This window comes from Haliaeetus albicilla, chromosome 13, assembly GCF_947461875.1.
Source record: "Haliaeetus albicilla chromosome 13, bHalAlb1.1, whole genome shotgun sequence".
Classification (NCBI taxonomy): Eukaryota; Metazoa; Chordata; class Aves; order Accipitriformes; family Accipitridae; genus Haliaeetus; species Haliaeetus albicilla.
The window spans coordinates 31,999,745-32,016,965 of NC_091495.1; the positions used below are offsets into that span (position 1 = coordinate 31,999,745).

General features: G+C 39.2%; 1 protein-coding gene across 1 annotated transcript in view; it reads left to right on the forward strand.

Moving 5' to 3' along the window:
* ARID4B (AT-rich interaction domain 4B) overlaps window positions 1-17,221 on the forward strand; it is a 92,889-nt gene that overhangs the window by 14,560 nt on the left and 61,108 nt on the right. The window contains 1 exon segment of the mRNA XM_069800722.1: window positions 16,488-16,598. Within this exon segment, the coding sequence (XP_069656823.1) occupies window positions 16,488-16,598 (111 nt within the window).

Sequence of the window (17,221 nt, forward strand, 5' to 3'; positions counted from 1 at the left end):
TCTGCAGAGTAAGTCCCTGGAAAGTGAAGGAGAGCCTGGTTTGACTGTTCTGAAGTGCATCTTCAGGTTCTGTTACTTGTGTTTGGATCTTAGTGAATCTGAGGCTTACGCTTTTATGTGAGATGAAAACAACCTATTGGAAAAGCAGGAGAAAAGGAAAAGGCAAGTTGGTGGAGAGAACAGAACTTTTTCTGTAGGTAAGATATCTTTGTGCTATATGCTTTTAATTTAATATAGACTGAAATGGGGACTTAGATGACTATTTCTCCACCAAGTCTGAATTTTGCGGAAGAAACTAGATGCCAGAGGTGTAATTGACTGAAATTATCTTTGTAGTGATATTTAGCCTTCTTTTAGTTGAATTTTTTTTTAATAGCAATGTCAGGCTGTGTGAAGGGGGGAGGAAGTCTACATAGCCATATTCCTGTAACTGTAGTGTGTCTTTGAGTGCATGTACTGTGTCAAATGGTGCTAATGAGCTCACTAGGTTAAATCCACACAAGACCATGAGACTATTGAAAGAATATGTCTTCTCATATTTTGATCTCTTTGCCATTATGGATGTAACCTGAAACACAGGTTTTCTGGATCCTCTGCGCTTTAGTGTCTGCCATTGCTGTTAAACTTGATGGAGTTAAGGTTTATCCTTTCCTGTGCAAAGTAGTGACTTGTTCTGAGGAATCTTGTTTGTCCAGCTGTATGGTTCTGGACAGTTTTCTTGTTCTGCTGTAGATCTCTGCTCCTTGAAGGCCTTTTAAAGATTGTCTGAACACTGGGTCGTCGTCTTGGTACAAGTTCTCTGTAGTCCAGTCACTAAATGTCACACTTCCTGGAATGTCAAGCCAAACTAGTTATTTTTGACAGGACTATCCCCACAGTTTCTATTTTATGGGAAATTCTGAAATTTTTGAAGTTCATCTTGAAATTAGTTCTTGGTTTAGGATTGGACTTCTTATTTTACAAAAAAAGATTAATAAAAGAACCCAAACTATTTTGTTTGGTTCTGTAATATAGTGGTAATGGTGCTTTGCTAGTTTCCTATAAAAATCAACACTCAGTCTATTCCGACAGAATGCTCAGCTGAATCAATATTTTTTAATACGAAAAAATGTTTTGCTGGAAAAGCTAATACCTGCTTTGTTTGCAAATAGTGTGCAGTAGATATAAAACTTAACATAAACTGTTTTTTTGAGTGCTATCCGAGTAGATTAGACTTTGAATAAAAACTTGCATTTGACCTTGCATATACTCCAGTACTGAAGTGCTTTCAGCCAGTTTAAGGCCACTTCAGGGATTTAGTGGAGTTGTTGGACTGAAAGCTGTTCGTTAGATGCCCAGATCTCTGACCTGCATTCAGGGATGAAACCCAGTTTAGAGGATCATTTGAAGAAGAGATAGCTTGATTACCTAGTTATTAAAAAAAAAAATTAAAAAAACCCCAAGTAGTGTGGTAAATGTCATCCTCCTCATCCAACTAGGGGCTTCATACATTTAATTTTTAGAATTTGGAAAAAAAGGAGCTAGAAATCTAGAGTGTGCAATGAAAAGGTAAATATAGAAAATGCTATCACATACACACATGAGATGGTGGGTAAGGGAAGAGGAATATTTTCTAGTTTTTGAAATTTCTGTATTTTTTTGCAAGAACCTTGCAAATTCTAAACAATGATTATGGAGTGCTACTTCATGTTGTAGTCTGAGGCAGACTGCCAGTTTACCCATTGATTTCTCCTCTTCTACTTTGTTAACTCTGGTGTTTGATCTTACATTGAAATTACTTAACTCACTAAAGTGGAAGAAAACAAGTTCAGCAAAAGTAAAAAGAAGCAAACAGCTATTTATTGAATTGGTGAGTTGAAACACTTTAGCCTTTAATCAAGGGTGTACCAGAACTGATGTAAAAGGGAGGATGGACAGGGAGAGGCATCATTCATGTAGATTCGAGTTTGGAGCGCCAAGGCCTTCCTTTTTTACACTCGTAAGTTGATGTGACTTGCATGGAACTGCTGCGGTAGTGGTGGCTGCTATGCAGGTATCATTCCTGTAGATATGAGTTTGGAGTGCCAAGGCCTTCCTCTTCTACACTTGTAAGTTGTTAATTCAACTCATGAAAGAAACATGAAAGAACACATTATCTATTTAACTGTTGGTGATCCTGTAGCAGCACACGCCTCCCCCTCCCAGTTTCAGAAATGCAGAACTACTGTTGGCAGTAGGTAGTGTCTGTCACCAACTTTGGTAGTTTAAACCCATTTTATTTGATTTATTTTTGATGGCTATGTTTTTTTGTTTTCTGCAGGTAGGCAGAATAGAATATTTAGAATATTTATCCTAGCATTCCTGGCTTTATTCGTAAAGGATTTAATTGGTTCAACCCTTTTTACTAGACTGGTTTTCTAACTTTGCACAATGATCAAAACTGCATCCGATCATCATTCAAAGCTACCAGGAATAAACAAGTGTGACTTGTGTTCAGAACAGTTCTGCTGGATTAAATTTCTAGCATAAAGAAGCCATATACTTACTTTTGTACTGGTTAGGTCTTAAAGCACTTACTTTTTTAGAGCTTCCTGTCAGTTTTGGAGCCTTCAGGGCTGTTGTGATGCTTTGCTTCTTGCTGTTTGTTTTGTTAGCTCATACAGTTCTACTCAAGACATTTGTATTTTGATTCTTATACAGGTAGTTATGTATTTTGGGTTGCAAGTACAGCAGAAACTATGTTAGTCATTTCTCACTTTAAAGAAAAAGGTATCTGATTTTAATAGCCCCCATTTCTCCTCTTCCCCTCCTGCATTTAAATAAAGGCCCTATTCCATCTGTTCCTTTTAACAGATAAAGCATTATGAATATTGCCATTTCAGAAATCTAATAAGCAACTGTATTAACTACAATCTATGTTACCAGGTCTTTTTGTAAGTACTAAGAAAAATGCATTATGAAACTCTAATCCATTATAATGGGATGCCTTTGAGGCTAAAAAAACCACAGCTGTAATAGCCACAAGATTGCAGGATTTCAGAGCAATGAATATGAGGACAAGGCAGCCAGCTTCGGCCTAGATAATTTGTCGAGAGGAAGTGGGGACTGACTGCAACAGTTGAGCTTTTAAAACTAAAGAAGTGAACAGATTGTTGCCAAGCGGAGTTGTGTACAGTGTGTTTTTAAAATTAGTATTATGATAAGTAAGTTGAGCTCTAACCAGAGATGAAACCATGTGCATACTTCCTGTCTGAGACATCACACAAGTGCCTGGGGGTGGAAGACTGAGTTTTGACACACATCAGCACATATCAGAAGTGGTAAAGCTGGTATTTCTTTTGCTGGAAAAGGAAAGAGTGGTTTTCCTGATCGCTTCTATTGGCTATTTAGTATACGGGGTAATTCACAGAATCTTGAAAAGCACAGATAACTCTTCAGAAGTCTTTCCTGTTCTGTAGCTGCCTTTATCACAATATTTTGTTTTCATTGTGGGAGCTCTTGTTGATTCAGAATTTGAGTGTGAATACCTATAGCCAGATTAGGCTTAGTCTGAACTACTGCTTTGACTTTTGCTTGATCATTCCTTTAATGTGTATTTAGTAAGACTGTTGACTTAAAGCCTCAAAGAGATGGAATATTTATTTCAACCCTTACGATCTCTTCAAGTAACTAGTTACACAGAATATTAACATCCTTTTTTTTTTAAACCTAAAAGCTCTGTTCATCCTGAAGCCAGGGGATTTTTTTAATGCCCTAGACTGCAAGATTACAACATCTTGGCAATATTGCTTCTTTCCTATGCAATGAACGAGCACTTTAGTCTGACACTGTAGGCCAAATCTGGTGAAGGACTGTAGCTAGCTAACCTGTGGGTGTTTGCTATACTTGTCAGTACGAGTGATGGCACTGCAGAAGTCTCCTTTGTATTATGAATGTGCAGGCATGTGGGACTGGATGTTCTTCTGTCTGCTGGGCAGAAAGAGAATTAGTCAGGTAAGAGTGCTTTATGAAGTACGGTAGAATCTGTTGGATGGTTAGCACAGGACCTGTCTGCAAGCACCTATGACTCGTTCAGGCATCCCATTTCCTTTGAGGTGGTTTGTGTCACAGATTTGCAGTAGTCCAGATCATCTGGAGGAGTGAGATGGGTGCTTTATTCAATAAGCCAAGATTCCCAGGACAGAATCGAAAACTTTGCACTAGCTGCCTTTTAATCTAAGGTTTTAGTGTCTGGGATTGAAGACAGCCAACAGGCTAAGCTGGGGAGCCATCAACAGTCAGCACACTTGCTAGAGTTTCATGGTATGGTATGTGCCACATTAACAGTTAGCTGCTATTGAAAATGGAACATGCTGCATGCTATTTCCTCCTCCCCTGGGGGGCAGTTCTTGGGGAAAAAGAGCCAAAAAATAAATGAAACATGAGGCAATGTCATAGTTGTGCCAAAAAGGCAAATGTCATGCTGGAATGTTGAAGTATTATTTGAAAATTGTGTGAAATAATCTGTTTGCTTCTCTTGCAATCAATTAGGCCATACCTGTGTCCATTTTTGGGCACCAACTTGAAGAAATATGTGATGTAATTAAATTAAACTCTAGAGGAAAGCAATTAGAAATACAGGGTGTCTTAAAAATATGGCCTCAGAGGTAAAATTTACACAATAACTTGGGGTTTTGGTTTTTTTTACTTTTAGAGATTACTCTAAGGAGTTGTATCTCTTGAAAGCTGCAAAGCAGAAGCACACAGGTGTCCATGTGCAGTATTGATAAGACAATAACAGCAGCAAGGAATATTTAGATGAGGTATCATGAAAAACTCTGTAAGCACTGGAATGTTGTGTGCAGGCAGTGTGGAATATTCACTCCTGAATTAAAGAATACATATGACAGACATTTGTTATGAATAATACAGCTAAAATGATCCTACTAAGAGGAATGGCCTTGATAACCTTTTATGTGTAATTAAGTTTTTGTTTGTTTATCCCAGGAATCTCATCCATCCTAATTGAATCTTCAATAAAGTGGTTACTTTAAGTTATTTCAGTCTCTTTGTAGGTATTTTCTAAACTAATTTTCGTAGTTCTTTCTGAATGTCTTGTCCCTGGCCAGCAGTTCTACACTGAATGACTGGGCAGCAGTTGAGGGAGCGTGGCAGAGTTAAAAATCCCCTCTCCTGTCTAAAATTTCTTGTGTTGCTGGATGGTGTTAGACATTTTATACTGCTGTGCTTTCGGCAGACTCTTGTGTACAGTTGGCTATCTGCTACAAACATATTTTGTCTGTAGAACTACAGTGCACGTGTTCTTAGCTCCTGAATGCTTGGATTTGTGCATAGCTTTGATGTGTAGATTGGTGGTGTTTAATTTACTAAATTATCTGTCTTTAGAAGGGATTGATTCTTAATAAGAAAAATGCTGTAATTTCACTTTGTTTCATATTTACATTGTTTTGTTTCATATTTGTGGACAGCTGCATGTAGCTTTGATGTTACTTTTGGTACTCCCCCATCGTTCTCCTAGTTAGCAACAGTGGCAAAAACCAAATCCAAAGGCTACATGATTTTTTTTTTTTTACCAGAGTAATGATGTAATTTAATGTGTTATTCTGTTATATTTTACTGTGATATTAAAAAAAGTCCTTTATATTAAGTTACAGATCAGCTACAGTCATGATTTCATACAAATATACAAAATAACATCTTAAAAATAAATGATTAAAATTTCAAAATAGAATTTTATCAATACATGTTTAAACATTATAAGACTAAGAAAAACATAGCTGTAGTTAGTGAATTGAGTTGGGTCAACATTTGAGAAATCTCATTCTGCTGCGGGATTTTGAATTAGAACGTCATCCCTTCAGCTTTCTGTTTCTGTTCTAATCTAGGAATAAAAATAAATCCTCCCCCCTTTTCCTTACCAATAATTAGTTTAGAAAGTGTTGTACTAAGTACAGAAATAAACCAAGGCAAGACATTTTCTTTTGTATTTGTAGAAAAGGCAGTCATGGTTTATGGTTTGCTTTGGTGTTTTGTTTTTTTTTAAGGTTCAGTTTTTCAACTTGGTATGAATTTGCTTCTGAAATTTACACAGTGGAAAATACTTTTAAAACAGAAGCTTAATATGCTACAATTTCAGTGGAAGAAACCCCAACATTCTAAGATAATGATCTGATTTTTATTTCTATTCACCATTCTTGTTCTTGCTATCAGTTTTAGTATCTAAAGTACTATATTCTTCTGTCAAGCAAAATGACAGTATTTTTATCAGTTATCTAGAACAGATTTTCTGTAGAATACAAACAGTTCCTTTCACATGCATAGGTTTTCCTGTTCTGTATACTGTTATGCTGAATTTTTTTAGAACTAACTTATTAAAAAGTAAACAATCATTAAATTATCTTTGACTGGAACTAGAAATACTGCCAAAAAATTATCAAATTGTTTTAAAAACAGTGGGTTGTTTTTCTCTTTGAGATTTCATTGACTTGATTTTTCAGACTTCACATAATGCTATATTAGTCACTTCATTATTTTGCTCAGGAACAGCCTGGACTGGTTTGTTTGATTAAACTATCAAATAATCTTTGTTCCAATCCATTTGTAACACAAGCATATCATTATCATATCATTCTTTTCAGTGCTTTGAAACATCCCAAGTTTTTCATAACATAAGCAGCATCTCTAGACAGAATTGTGGCACATTTTTAAAACTGAGGCAAGTTATCCAGACCTAGTAATTTAAATAATGCTCCTAAGCATTACCTGAAGCTTTTAGTTGGAAAAAGAGTGTTTGTCAAGGGGAAGATTTAATCTAACTTATTTTCAAGTGCAAAACAGGTACTAAGGACGTCCTTTTTACTAAATTATTTTACCTTCTAATAACACGTTATTGATTTGCTTCCTTTTTTGTCTTGAAATTCTTCATACTTGAATGCTTTTTGGTTCTTGCACTAAAGACGTGAAATCTGAAAGACATCTTTCAGATATCTGTGACTAAAAGAGAAGTCTTCATTGAGAAGCTCATTATTTCAAGTTAATTGTTACTTTTTTATCTCTACATATGTAGAAACTTAATGTTCAGACTTCACTTGGAACATACAAAAGAAGTCTGACCAAAATTAATGAAGTTGCACTATTTGTAGTACTAAACTCTAATGCTAAATAATTTGAATATTTGGTTAAACCTTACAGAAAAATTGCAACCTGGTAGCTATAGCAATGATGTACTTTGAAAAAGATTTTATATTCAAGGGGATATTGTGGGAGCAGGCATTCAAAATATCTTTCCTTCATGTGGTCTTTCAGCAATACAGAACAAGAGAAGAGACCTACAGAAGGAATTGTAAAGAATTAGCATTATTTTTAGATCAGCAGTTCTGGAGTGTTTGATTAAATAAAACATTTTATAGAGTGATATGCTATAGTGATAGAAAGAATATGGGTTTCTATTCTTAGGTCTGAAAGTGCTAGAGAAATGCCTACTCGCCTTTGAGTAAGATATGCATTAGCCCCATTCTGCAACTTGAAATTTGGTACATGCCTGCTGGGTTGCATTGTTGTGCAGGAAGTCTGTGACCAAATTAGGAACAGAATCAGAATTCAGTGGGTTTTATTCAGTGTGGTAGGGGGAAAAAAAAAAAATCTACATACTGTATTTTTTTTTAAGCATAGTCACCTTTCTGGATTTTCTGTTTTGAATAGGAAATGAGGTGATTACAGTTTGAATGTTTGGAAATGATACCACTCAGTAAACTTCTGGATGGAGAATCAAGTTGCTCTTTGACAATTATTAGGATAGACTGACTTTTAAATATTTTAATTTGAAATCTTTCTCATTTTCTGAGTAAAATTAAAATACTTTTGTAATTCTGTCCATCAGTTTAGCGTAGTTCCCCAGAAAACCCCCCCAAAAGTAATGGGATTACTAATTGTGCTGGTTTTGACTGGGATAGAGTTAATTTTCTTCACAGGAGCTAGTATGGGGCTATGTTTTGGATTTGTGTTGAAAACAGTGTTGGTAACACAGGGATGTTTTCCTTGCTGCTGAGCAGTGCTTATGCAGAGTCAAGGCCTTTTCTGCTTCTCACCCCACCCCACCCCACCAGTGAGTAGGCTGGGGGTGCACAAGAATTTGGGACAGTACACAGCCAGGACAGCTGACCCCAAATGACCAAGGGATATTCCAGACCATATGATGTCATGCTCAGCATATAAAGCTGGGAGTGATGGCCTGGGGGGGGGGTTGCTGCTCGGGAACTAACTGGGCATCAGTTGGTAAGTGGTGAGCAATTGCATTGTGTGTCACTTGTTTTGTATATTCCAATCCTTTTATTAGTCGTGTAATTTTATTATTGTTATTATCATTATTAGTTTCTTCCTTTCTGTCCTATTAAACTGTTCTTATTTCAACCCACGAGTTTTACTTTTCTTGCCCCAGTTCTCTCCCCCATCCCACTGGCTGGGGGGAAAGTGAGTGAGTGGCTGCATGGTGCTTAGTTACCAGCTGGGGTTAAATCATGACATTAGTTCATACAAATTCAACTTTATACAGACAAGTAAAAATAATGAAAATCCATTTTGCATTTAAAACAGATGCATTAAATAAAGGAAATATTACCTGTGGTTACTGAATTGAACCTCTTGTTTTGGGTCACTTGGTCCTGCGTGACCTTAGAACCTGTAAATCTTTTCCACATAGCTCATTTTTATTCAGAGAAGAAGATCAGCTTTTGCACCTTTTCAAGTTTTTAAGGACTTTAAGCTAGGCATTGAACTGATCTAACTGAATAATTTGAAATAAAGAAAATATCCCCTTTGCACTTGTAGAGAACGCTAAAGCTGTCAGAAGTTGGTTTAGTACTTCCAGACATGGGTGTGCTAGGTTCTGGTAACTTCGAACTTGAGGCGGGGGGAGCAGGGGAGAGAGAGAGAAAAGGGAAAAAAACCTTTTTGCCACAATTATATACTGTATAATGTTTGCTTACAAGACTGGTGAAATGTTACTTGAAACTTCCTGTAGATTTTAAATTGAATCTTTAAATAGGTTTCATTACAAACCCTCCCCCTTTTTTTTTAATTTAGAAATGTTCAGTTTGATCATGATGTTCCTACTGTAATTTTGATTTGTGGGCAAAATGTTGATAACTTTGAACCATTTTCCTTCAGAAATTTCAAAATTACTGGTTTTGCCTTTCTCTGAAATGTACAACAGTAACAGAACCGAAAAATCAAGCCAAAGTCTGATTTTCAGCCAGAAGAAAATTTGCCTAAAGCACACTCTTACTCTTGGCCTTTCATGTAATAGCCTTTTCATATGAAAAACATCACTGCCCTTCATTCTATGTTGTAGTTTGCAAGTTTCCAGAAAAATTCTTCCTGTTTCCTGTTGCAGTGTTCTCATTTCTGGGAGGTGGAAGATGGGCCAGTGGATTTACTCTTTTAAAGGAGTTTTTTATCTTCTGGGCTTCAATCTTTGTTTCAGATATTGCGTTTGTGTCCGAGGAGTTATGTGCCTCAGTAACATAAGGTTTGTAGAAAGGTTTTAGAAGTTTCTCATCTTTGTTGCTCTGAAAATACATGAGTTATATGAAATCAACTATAAATATATTATCTGCCAAATTGAGTATATTAAATGTGCTATAGTAATAGTTCTTTCCTGAAGATGTCTGCTATTACTGTGAAGTTGAGTGTCTTCCTAACCATGGCAGGTTGAGCTATAAGCAAAATCTTGTACTCTAAATTACACTCAGTAGTTTTGTTTATTAAGAGATTGATTCTGCAGTGTGTGGGCAGATCGCTGCTATTGGGTGCAACTTACTGCAGTTTGAAAATATTTAAGGTAATAATCTTTATTTAAGTTAAATATCTTAGTAATTGGGAAGAAAGTTTTTTAATGGTTTCTTTCTGCGTTTTTTCACCTGTTTTCATGAAAGCAGTTCTTCAGAACTTGCCTAGGAGATGTTGGATTTACCCCTGTTTTTAAAAAAATCCTATTTTTGAAAACTGAGTCTTTTCAAGCCTTCATTGCCCCAAAGTTTCTGAAACCCTGTTGAATGACTTTGGGGTGGCTGCTAATTCTGCAGGATGGAATGGGAGTTTAAGTTACTGGCTATGTGAAACTTTTGCCCTTCATTATAAGACTTAAGGATCTGGCTGGGTTTTGGGTTGAAGTAGTGGGTTATTATTGGTAGGTTTTCCCACTGTGGGACTGGGGATGACTGTAATTGGAATAGTCGAGTATGTATGTGATGCTTCCTCTTGCAAACTGGTTGCCTCCATCTTAAATTATGGAAGATGCTGAAACCATGAGAAAACATTTCCTTTGGGAAGATAACTTCAAATTACTGTTGACAGCATAAAAAAGTTTTGCCACTGTTCATCTTGCTTAATGTGAATGAGAAGAAAAACCTAGATGTTGAGCCTTATGATGTTTCTTTTTTAATTTGGATGCCTGGTGGGGGGAGAGAGGGTCTTGAATCTTTAATAAGCTTTTTCTGAACACTGGTTATTGAAAATAAACATGTTAAATTTCCATCTGAAAACTAAAAACTAAAACCGGTCCCTTATTTTCAGTAGTTGTGGGATTGGAGTTTTGTGTGTTTGGGTTTTTTGCTTCTTGAAAATGTTTCACTAGTTTCTTGACTCGGGAGTCTTGCAGAGTAGATAAATGCTGCCTTTTAGATGTTTAATACAAGCTGAAATCCTGGCTTTTCAAACTTTGTATATATGATAGACAAAGGGAAGGTACAGACCCAGTTTTCTCTTTGCCTGTTAATCTGAAAGCAGTCCTGCAGGCTTTCCTACTAAGCATGTCTGCTATGTTTCTAGATTGAACACTTAATCTTGTTTTCATGTGGTTTACTTGGAACATCCTGTGTGTGGTGCAGAGGAATACAGATTAGGAGACAGAAATAATATATTCACACGCACTGTATTAGACGTGCTTATAGGCAAAGGACAATGTAAAGCAATTTTATCAGCTGCTGTATGGCAATGACAGACTTTACAAAGGAATTTGAATATAGTAATGCAGCACAGTTGAAAGAGGAGGTGTGAGGATGATTTCATCCCACGTAGATGGAAAATATCTAAATGTCTAGAAAAACTGGAAAACTGACCTCTTTAACAGCCTTAAAAGGTATGTAAAAGCATGATGCTACCATTTTAGATTGCAATATTAAAATGTTTATTCCAAAGTGCTCTGGAGGGGTCTGTGTGTTTCCTCCCTCGGCCTTGAAAGACCAGAACTATTAATACCCATGTAAATGTCCAGATTCAGAAGATGTGCAGGTTGTTTTATGTTGTGGGCATCTAGCCATTTATCAGTCCTTCCAAGTATAATCAGCTCGAAGGCTGGAGTGGAACCCTTCCAGCAGCCCGCTTTGCCTGCCAAAGAAAATTCAGCCACTGAATTGGTGGAAATTGCTGACTGGTCACTTAGAGACTGCTCCTTATTTAAGTGGTAAACCAGCTTTTCAGCTGCGGCAGCCTGTGCTGCATATAGAAAATCCCGTCCATCCACAGCAGTCGTGAATTGTGATAGCAAAGAAACTATTCCTCCTGTTTCCATTAATAAAACGAAATTACGTAGTAGTAGTAGCAGCAGCATGGCGGTTGCCCATTATTAGTCTGGATTTCCTAAAGGGAGGTGCAAAACGGCAGGAAGCCCTTTTCTTTTTATCCCTTCTTGCTCACCCAGGAGAAGGCCGGGAGTTGTTGCGGTGGGTTTTTGGCTGTCGATGCAGGATGACACGCCGCATCCTAGGCGTTTTGGTGCTGTTCCGGAGGAGCTGCAGACCCGCAGCCACGGCTCCCAGGGATTTCAGGTCCCGGCGGCGGCGGAGCTGGGCGAAGGCGGCGGCGGCAGCCGCTTGCCCGTACCGCCCGGTGGCAGGGCCCGCCCGCCGCCGCTCCGGTTTCCCCGGGCGAGGCGGGCCGAGGTGCAGGGTAGGAAGCGGTACCGGCGGACCCCGGGGGTCGGCCCTGCCGGTGCCCGGCGGCGGCGGGGCACGGCCCCTGCGGCAGCCTGCTCCCGGGAAGCCTTGCGTGCGGCTTTACCCGGCAATCGCCTTAAGGGGACGAATTTAGTTTAACGGCAATCCGCGCTTAATCTGCCGGAGCCCCGGGCGCCTTCGGGGAGCGCGGGCGGGCGGCCGGCAGCGCTCGGCCCCGGCTCGGGCAGCCAGAAACTTCTGGCAGCTTCCCGGCTCGGGCCCCTCCTCTTAAAGCGGCAGGGCCCGCGGCGGCGCTGGCCGGGCTGGCCCTGCACCTGCGCCCCGCGGCTGCCAGGCGGGTCCCCGGGGAAACGCTGGTCCCGTCTGCTGTTCTGCCGTCCCTAACGAGCTGAGCAAAATCACCCGGGCTCCCTTTTCCACCGGCAGCCTCATCGCAGCCAGAGCATCGAACCGGCTGGCTGCAGCTCGTTGGGGAGCTGCTCAAACCGCTGGTAATGGTCAGCTTCCAGTAGTCAGCACCCCGCTTCAGCGAATGCTGGGGAAGGTCTTGCCCCAGTCTCTTTCCAAAACAGCTCTTCCGTGCCCCCAGCCTGACTGCGGCCCCACACTCCCAGGGCAGCGAGGCCTCTGGTACAGCACCCCACCGGTTTCTGTCTGCAGAAGGATGTCCATCTCCTGTTGTCACCCAGCAGAGCCTGCTCCCCTTCTGGTAGCCCGGCCTCAGTCATTAGTGCAAACAAAATAGTGATCCCTCACGTAAGCGCCTGGTTGGTGAGTGGTTTTGATGAGACTCTTAAATAAATAGTCGTCTGCCGATAGTAAAAAAAAAAAAAAAAAAAAAAAAAGCAAACCTAGAGATTATCACCAGCTTCACTTTTCCCTTCCTCCTCCTTCCTGTGTGAACGGAAGGATGGTTCGAGAGACGTATAGGGACATAGAAACATTGAGAGAGAGGAAATCTGGGATGTATATTGAAGCTGCTCTGAATGAAAGAAGTTCATGATCTCATTATAAACAGATGATGGCATGTGCTGGGCATACTTTTCAGTTTTCCTGTTGAGCAAAAGTTTATTGATGGTTTTATGATATGCTACTGAAAAGATGATTCTTCTCTTGCACTTTATAGTTTGTAGATATTATGTTCTGATATAAAATGTAAATGCAGATTCAGAGTACCTTGTTTTAAAATAGAATGAAGGCTGAGACTGTAGCCCGGAGATTTGGAGACAGTAACGTATGAGACTAGTAGTCATCTCAAAATGAAGTCTTTAATAATTTTAAGAAGCTCAGAGCTTCTTATTGTAGGGTAGTCCAATGTTGTGTCTCCCCCTTCCCCTTAAAGACCACTGCAGTGCTTCTTGTTAAGAGAATTTCAATATGTTTGTAATACCTTTTCCAAGATTACTGAATTATGTTCTCAGATTTTAGCTGCATTTTAACTTAGTATTTTTTTCTGGTAACCTGCACTGAAAAGCAAAGAAAGAATAAAAACAGATCTTGCCAAAGCATGTCAAAATTAAATAGGCAAAGATACATTCACTCTGAGTGGAAGGGTGTCTATTAAATGATGTAAGCACAAAGCAGAGAAGGGATAACAGAAAGGTAAAAATAGCTGTATACTTAATTTTAATCTCTAATTTTGGTGGAATTGAATAAAATCTGCTTGAGAACAGGTGACTCAGAGTTCATGAAAATGACAAAGTCTTGGTAAGGATTATCTGAAATTAATGCCAGACTTTGATCATTACTGTTTACTTTTCTGGTTTGCATTCTCTGTGATGCAACACATCTTGCTAGTTGTTTTAACTTACGGCTTTCAGCTGATACTATCAGTCAGAATGAGGGAAGTATTTTGAAAATTTCAGTTGAGTGAGTTGGGGGGAAAAAAGCCCACATAATTTCTGTTGCAGCGGAATAATAAAATTGCAGAAAAATTTCCTATATGTATCCACTGAAGAGTTCACGTGGTTATTTTAAAATGTATAATGATTCATAGTGGTAGTTAAAGAAATGCATTTCATCAGTATAAATTTTCCTCTCAAAAGCTACTCCAGTACTGTATTTTTAGTAAACATACCTACAGCGGTAAGCAAATGGTCCATATGGTTGCTAGTCTTTTGAAATTACTCTATTTACAATGGTAAATACAAATAACTCATTCCAGTGAATGGAGTTAGCTATTGTAAAAGTAACTTTAGGAGATTTGGGCTAGGGATTGATGTTAATTTGTGTGGTAGTAACAGAAATAAATTCTTACAGCTTTTCATTCTTCAAATGAATATTGTTTTTGGAAGAGGCTTTTAAAAAATAAGCCAGAGTAATGATAAAGTAATCACTAATATTGGTGATTATACTCTTAATAAGAATTTAAAATCGTGTTTTAAAGTTTGATTGTTGACTTGCCTGTTCCTCTGCCATAAACTTCCAAACAAAGACCAGAACTTCAGATTGTCTTGGTTCCCAGCATTGTAGACATCTTTTTCTTTTAGTTAAATGCTCAGTAGTAGTGAAGAAAAAGCATTCTTCATTTTCTGTAAGTTAACATTATGAATTGGTCTTTCAGATAGTTTGTTTGGCTGTATAAGAAGGTATAGACTGATACTGACACAACCAGCTCTTGAAGTGTTTGTTTATAGGAGAAGTCTAGTTACGTCCATATGTGTGGACCCATCTGGGATCTGTCTGTCTTGTTAAAGTAATTTCAATACTCCATGCTTTTAAGCGTGGAAGATGAACTGGCATGAAAGACTATCAACATTGTAGTGCTGAAAGAGTTTCTTCACTAAAGAGCGGGGGAGAGCAGGAGGGATGCTCCCCTCTCAGAGCTTTACTGACTTTGCAAGAGAATACATCGCTGCTTTCCCGTGTTCAGATATGTACTGCGTGAAGCAGCCACTACTTAGTACACTGTACTGAGAGTACAAAGCAAAACCAAGTCTTACTGCTGAGTCCCTGTTTCAGCATCCTTCCAAGTGGAGTAAGAGAAAAGCATTGGAGCCTGCCTTGAAGGCAAGTACATTTATTTACATTGTTAGACAAGCAAGGAGGGAATGAGTTTTAGAATCCCCACACTCTTAACAGATACCTCATTAATGTCAGTTGAGTTTTATTGTTATTAATTCTAGAATAGGAACAGATATGTGTTCATGGATATACTACCACCAGAGTAGTATATCCTACTACTCTGCATGCAGTCATGTACCTTGCATGCAGAGAGAGAGAAAGAGAGGGAGGGATTCATTAGAGCATTCATGTTTCTGGTGGTCTTAACAAGTGCAGATTGGTAACAGTTTTCTAGTACTCTGAAATATATTCTGTTACCTGAAAATGAGAGGTAGGCTTGAACAGAGTCAAGGTAAAAACATCATTAATATGGAGTTAACCACTGTAGCATCTCATGTCTCTCAATTTCAAGTTTCACAAAACTTAAATTTCTGAAAAATCATGCATTGAAGCATTCAGGTACATACTTGCGTGCCTTTACTTCTGATATATTGGAGCTGGAAACAGCCAGTGGGAATTACCTGCTGCTGAGTGCAAGCACCTCAGTGTCAAATAGTAGCTCCGAGACCTGCGAAGGATATCACCTCTATACCCTTCCCACAAAGAGCCTGGATATGCCAGTTGCCTCTTGTAGGCTGTGTTTGAATCCATAGGGGTACAGAAACATGATGTGGGCTTAGACAAGGACTTACATCTCTCTTCCCAGCTCTTATTTGGGGCTGCATGGAGGATTGCAGCTCTTGGAAACATACCTCACTCTTGCTTGTCACCCTCTACCTTCTCTCTTCTGATCCATATTCTATGAAGTGATAGGTGGTTCAGTTATCTAGGATATCCTCCCCTAGATTACACTAGGAGAGGCTGTATCAGAGAAGATGGACCTCCTTTGAAGGAACAGAGCCTTCATGAGCTCACTCTGCATACTAATTAGACCCATGTTCTCCTGCCCCCAAAAATACATATTTCTCTCCTCTTCTATTTTGTGTTTCCCTGTTCGGGTGTCACCTGTTCCTCTGTTGCTTGTTACAGAAGCTTGTCTTTTGTCTGGGCCCTTCACCTTCATTGTGCCTTTATCTTACTGTTACTCTCCTACTGTGCTCTGCCCCTTGGGCCGCTCTCCTGGTGAGCCCCCACCTATGTAATTTACTTTATTCAAAAGTGAAAAAGCAAAGTCCCTTCAGAGTTGTTCTGCTTACTAATGAAAAATGAACCTTAATTGTTTGAGGAAAAGGAACACCAGTGTCTTCATGAGACTCATCAAATCTTGAGGCAACTACAGGAGAAGGTAGAACACTTGGTTGGCCTTCACCATTGCAGCAGAACTGGTCATCTGCTGTGTCTTCAGATGGTGCAGAGGTTGGATGGAGGTGTATGTGGTTGCAGACAACTGAGGTATCAGTTTACGGTAGTCATTGTGATACAGATACGCTGTCAAGTTAAGTTTTATTAGCCTGTTTTGTAATGCTTTGCCCACAAGAGCTAGCGAGACCATGACAGCTATGTTGCCAGTGTCCAGTAATCAAAACCCGGTTGTTTTCCTTTCTGTTCCAGGCCATTGATGAGCCTCCGTATCTAACAGTGGGCACTGATGTGAGTGCGAAGTATAGAGGAGCCTTCTGTGAAGCCAAGATCAAGACAGCAAAGAGACTTGTCAAAGTCAAGGTATGTGGTTTTCCTGCAAACGCTTTTTTGGGGGAAAAAAATCCCGTCATCGAAGTTCAAAACAGCACAATGTGAAACTTCTTTATAGCCTCAAGACATCTAAGAGGCTGTCCTTTCCTTGGAGGCTGGCAGTGCAGTCTTTGAAATAACAGTAAGCTTATTTTTGTTGGGAGGGGAGGGGTTCCCGCCACCCCCACGCAATTAAATACATTCCGTTTCTTTCACTGCTTTGTCATCTGCTTACATCCAGTGTTTGTGGCCTTCAATGCCATAGGCTGACCTTAAAGTAATTGATCAAAGTATGACAAATGTAGGCTTATGTATGGGAGAATGTTATCAGAAAACGGCTAAAACTCCTCAAAGTAGGTTTAATGTGGTTTGTTTTACTTCAGGAGCACAGGTCACTGCCATTTAGCAGTGGCAACTAGATAATGCTTCAGGAATAAGATGAAACCCTGCTGTCTTCCAACAAAGACTTGGCATATTGAGTCCTACGGAATAGCAAGCAGGGGATCTCACCTAATCTATATGATGACTAGTTAATGACTGAATGAATCAATATAAGCCGCATGCAGTACAAATAAAAATTGTGGAGAGGGAATACAAGAGATACATTTTAACAT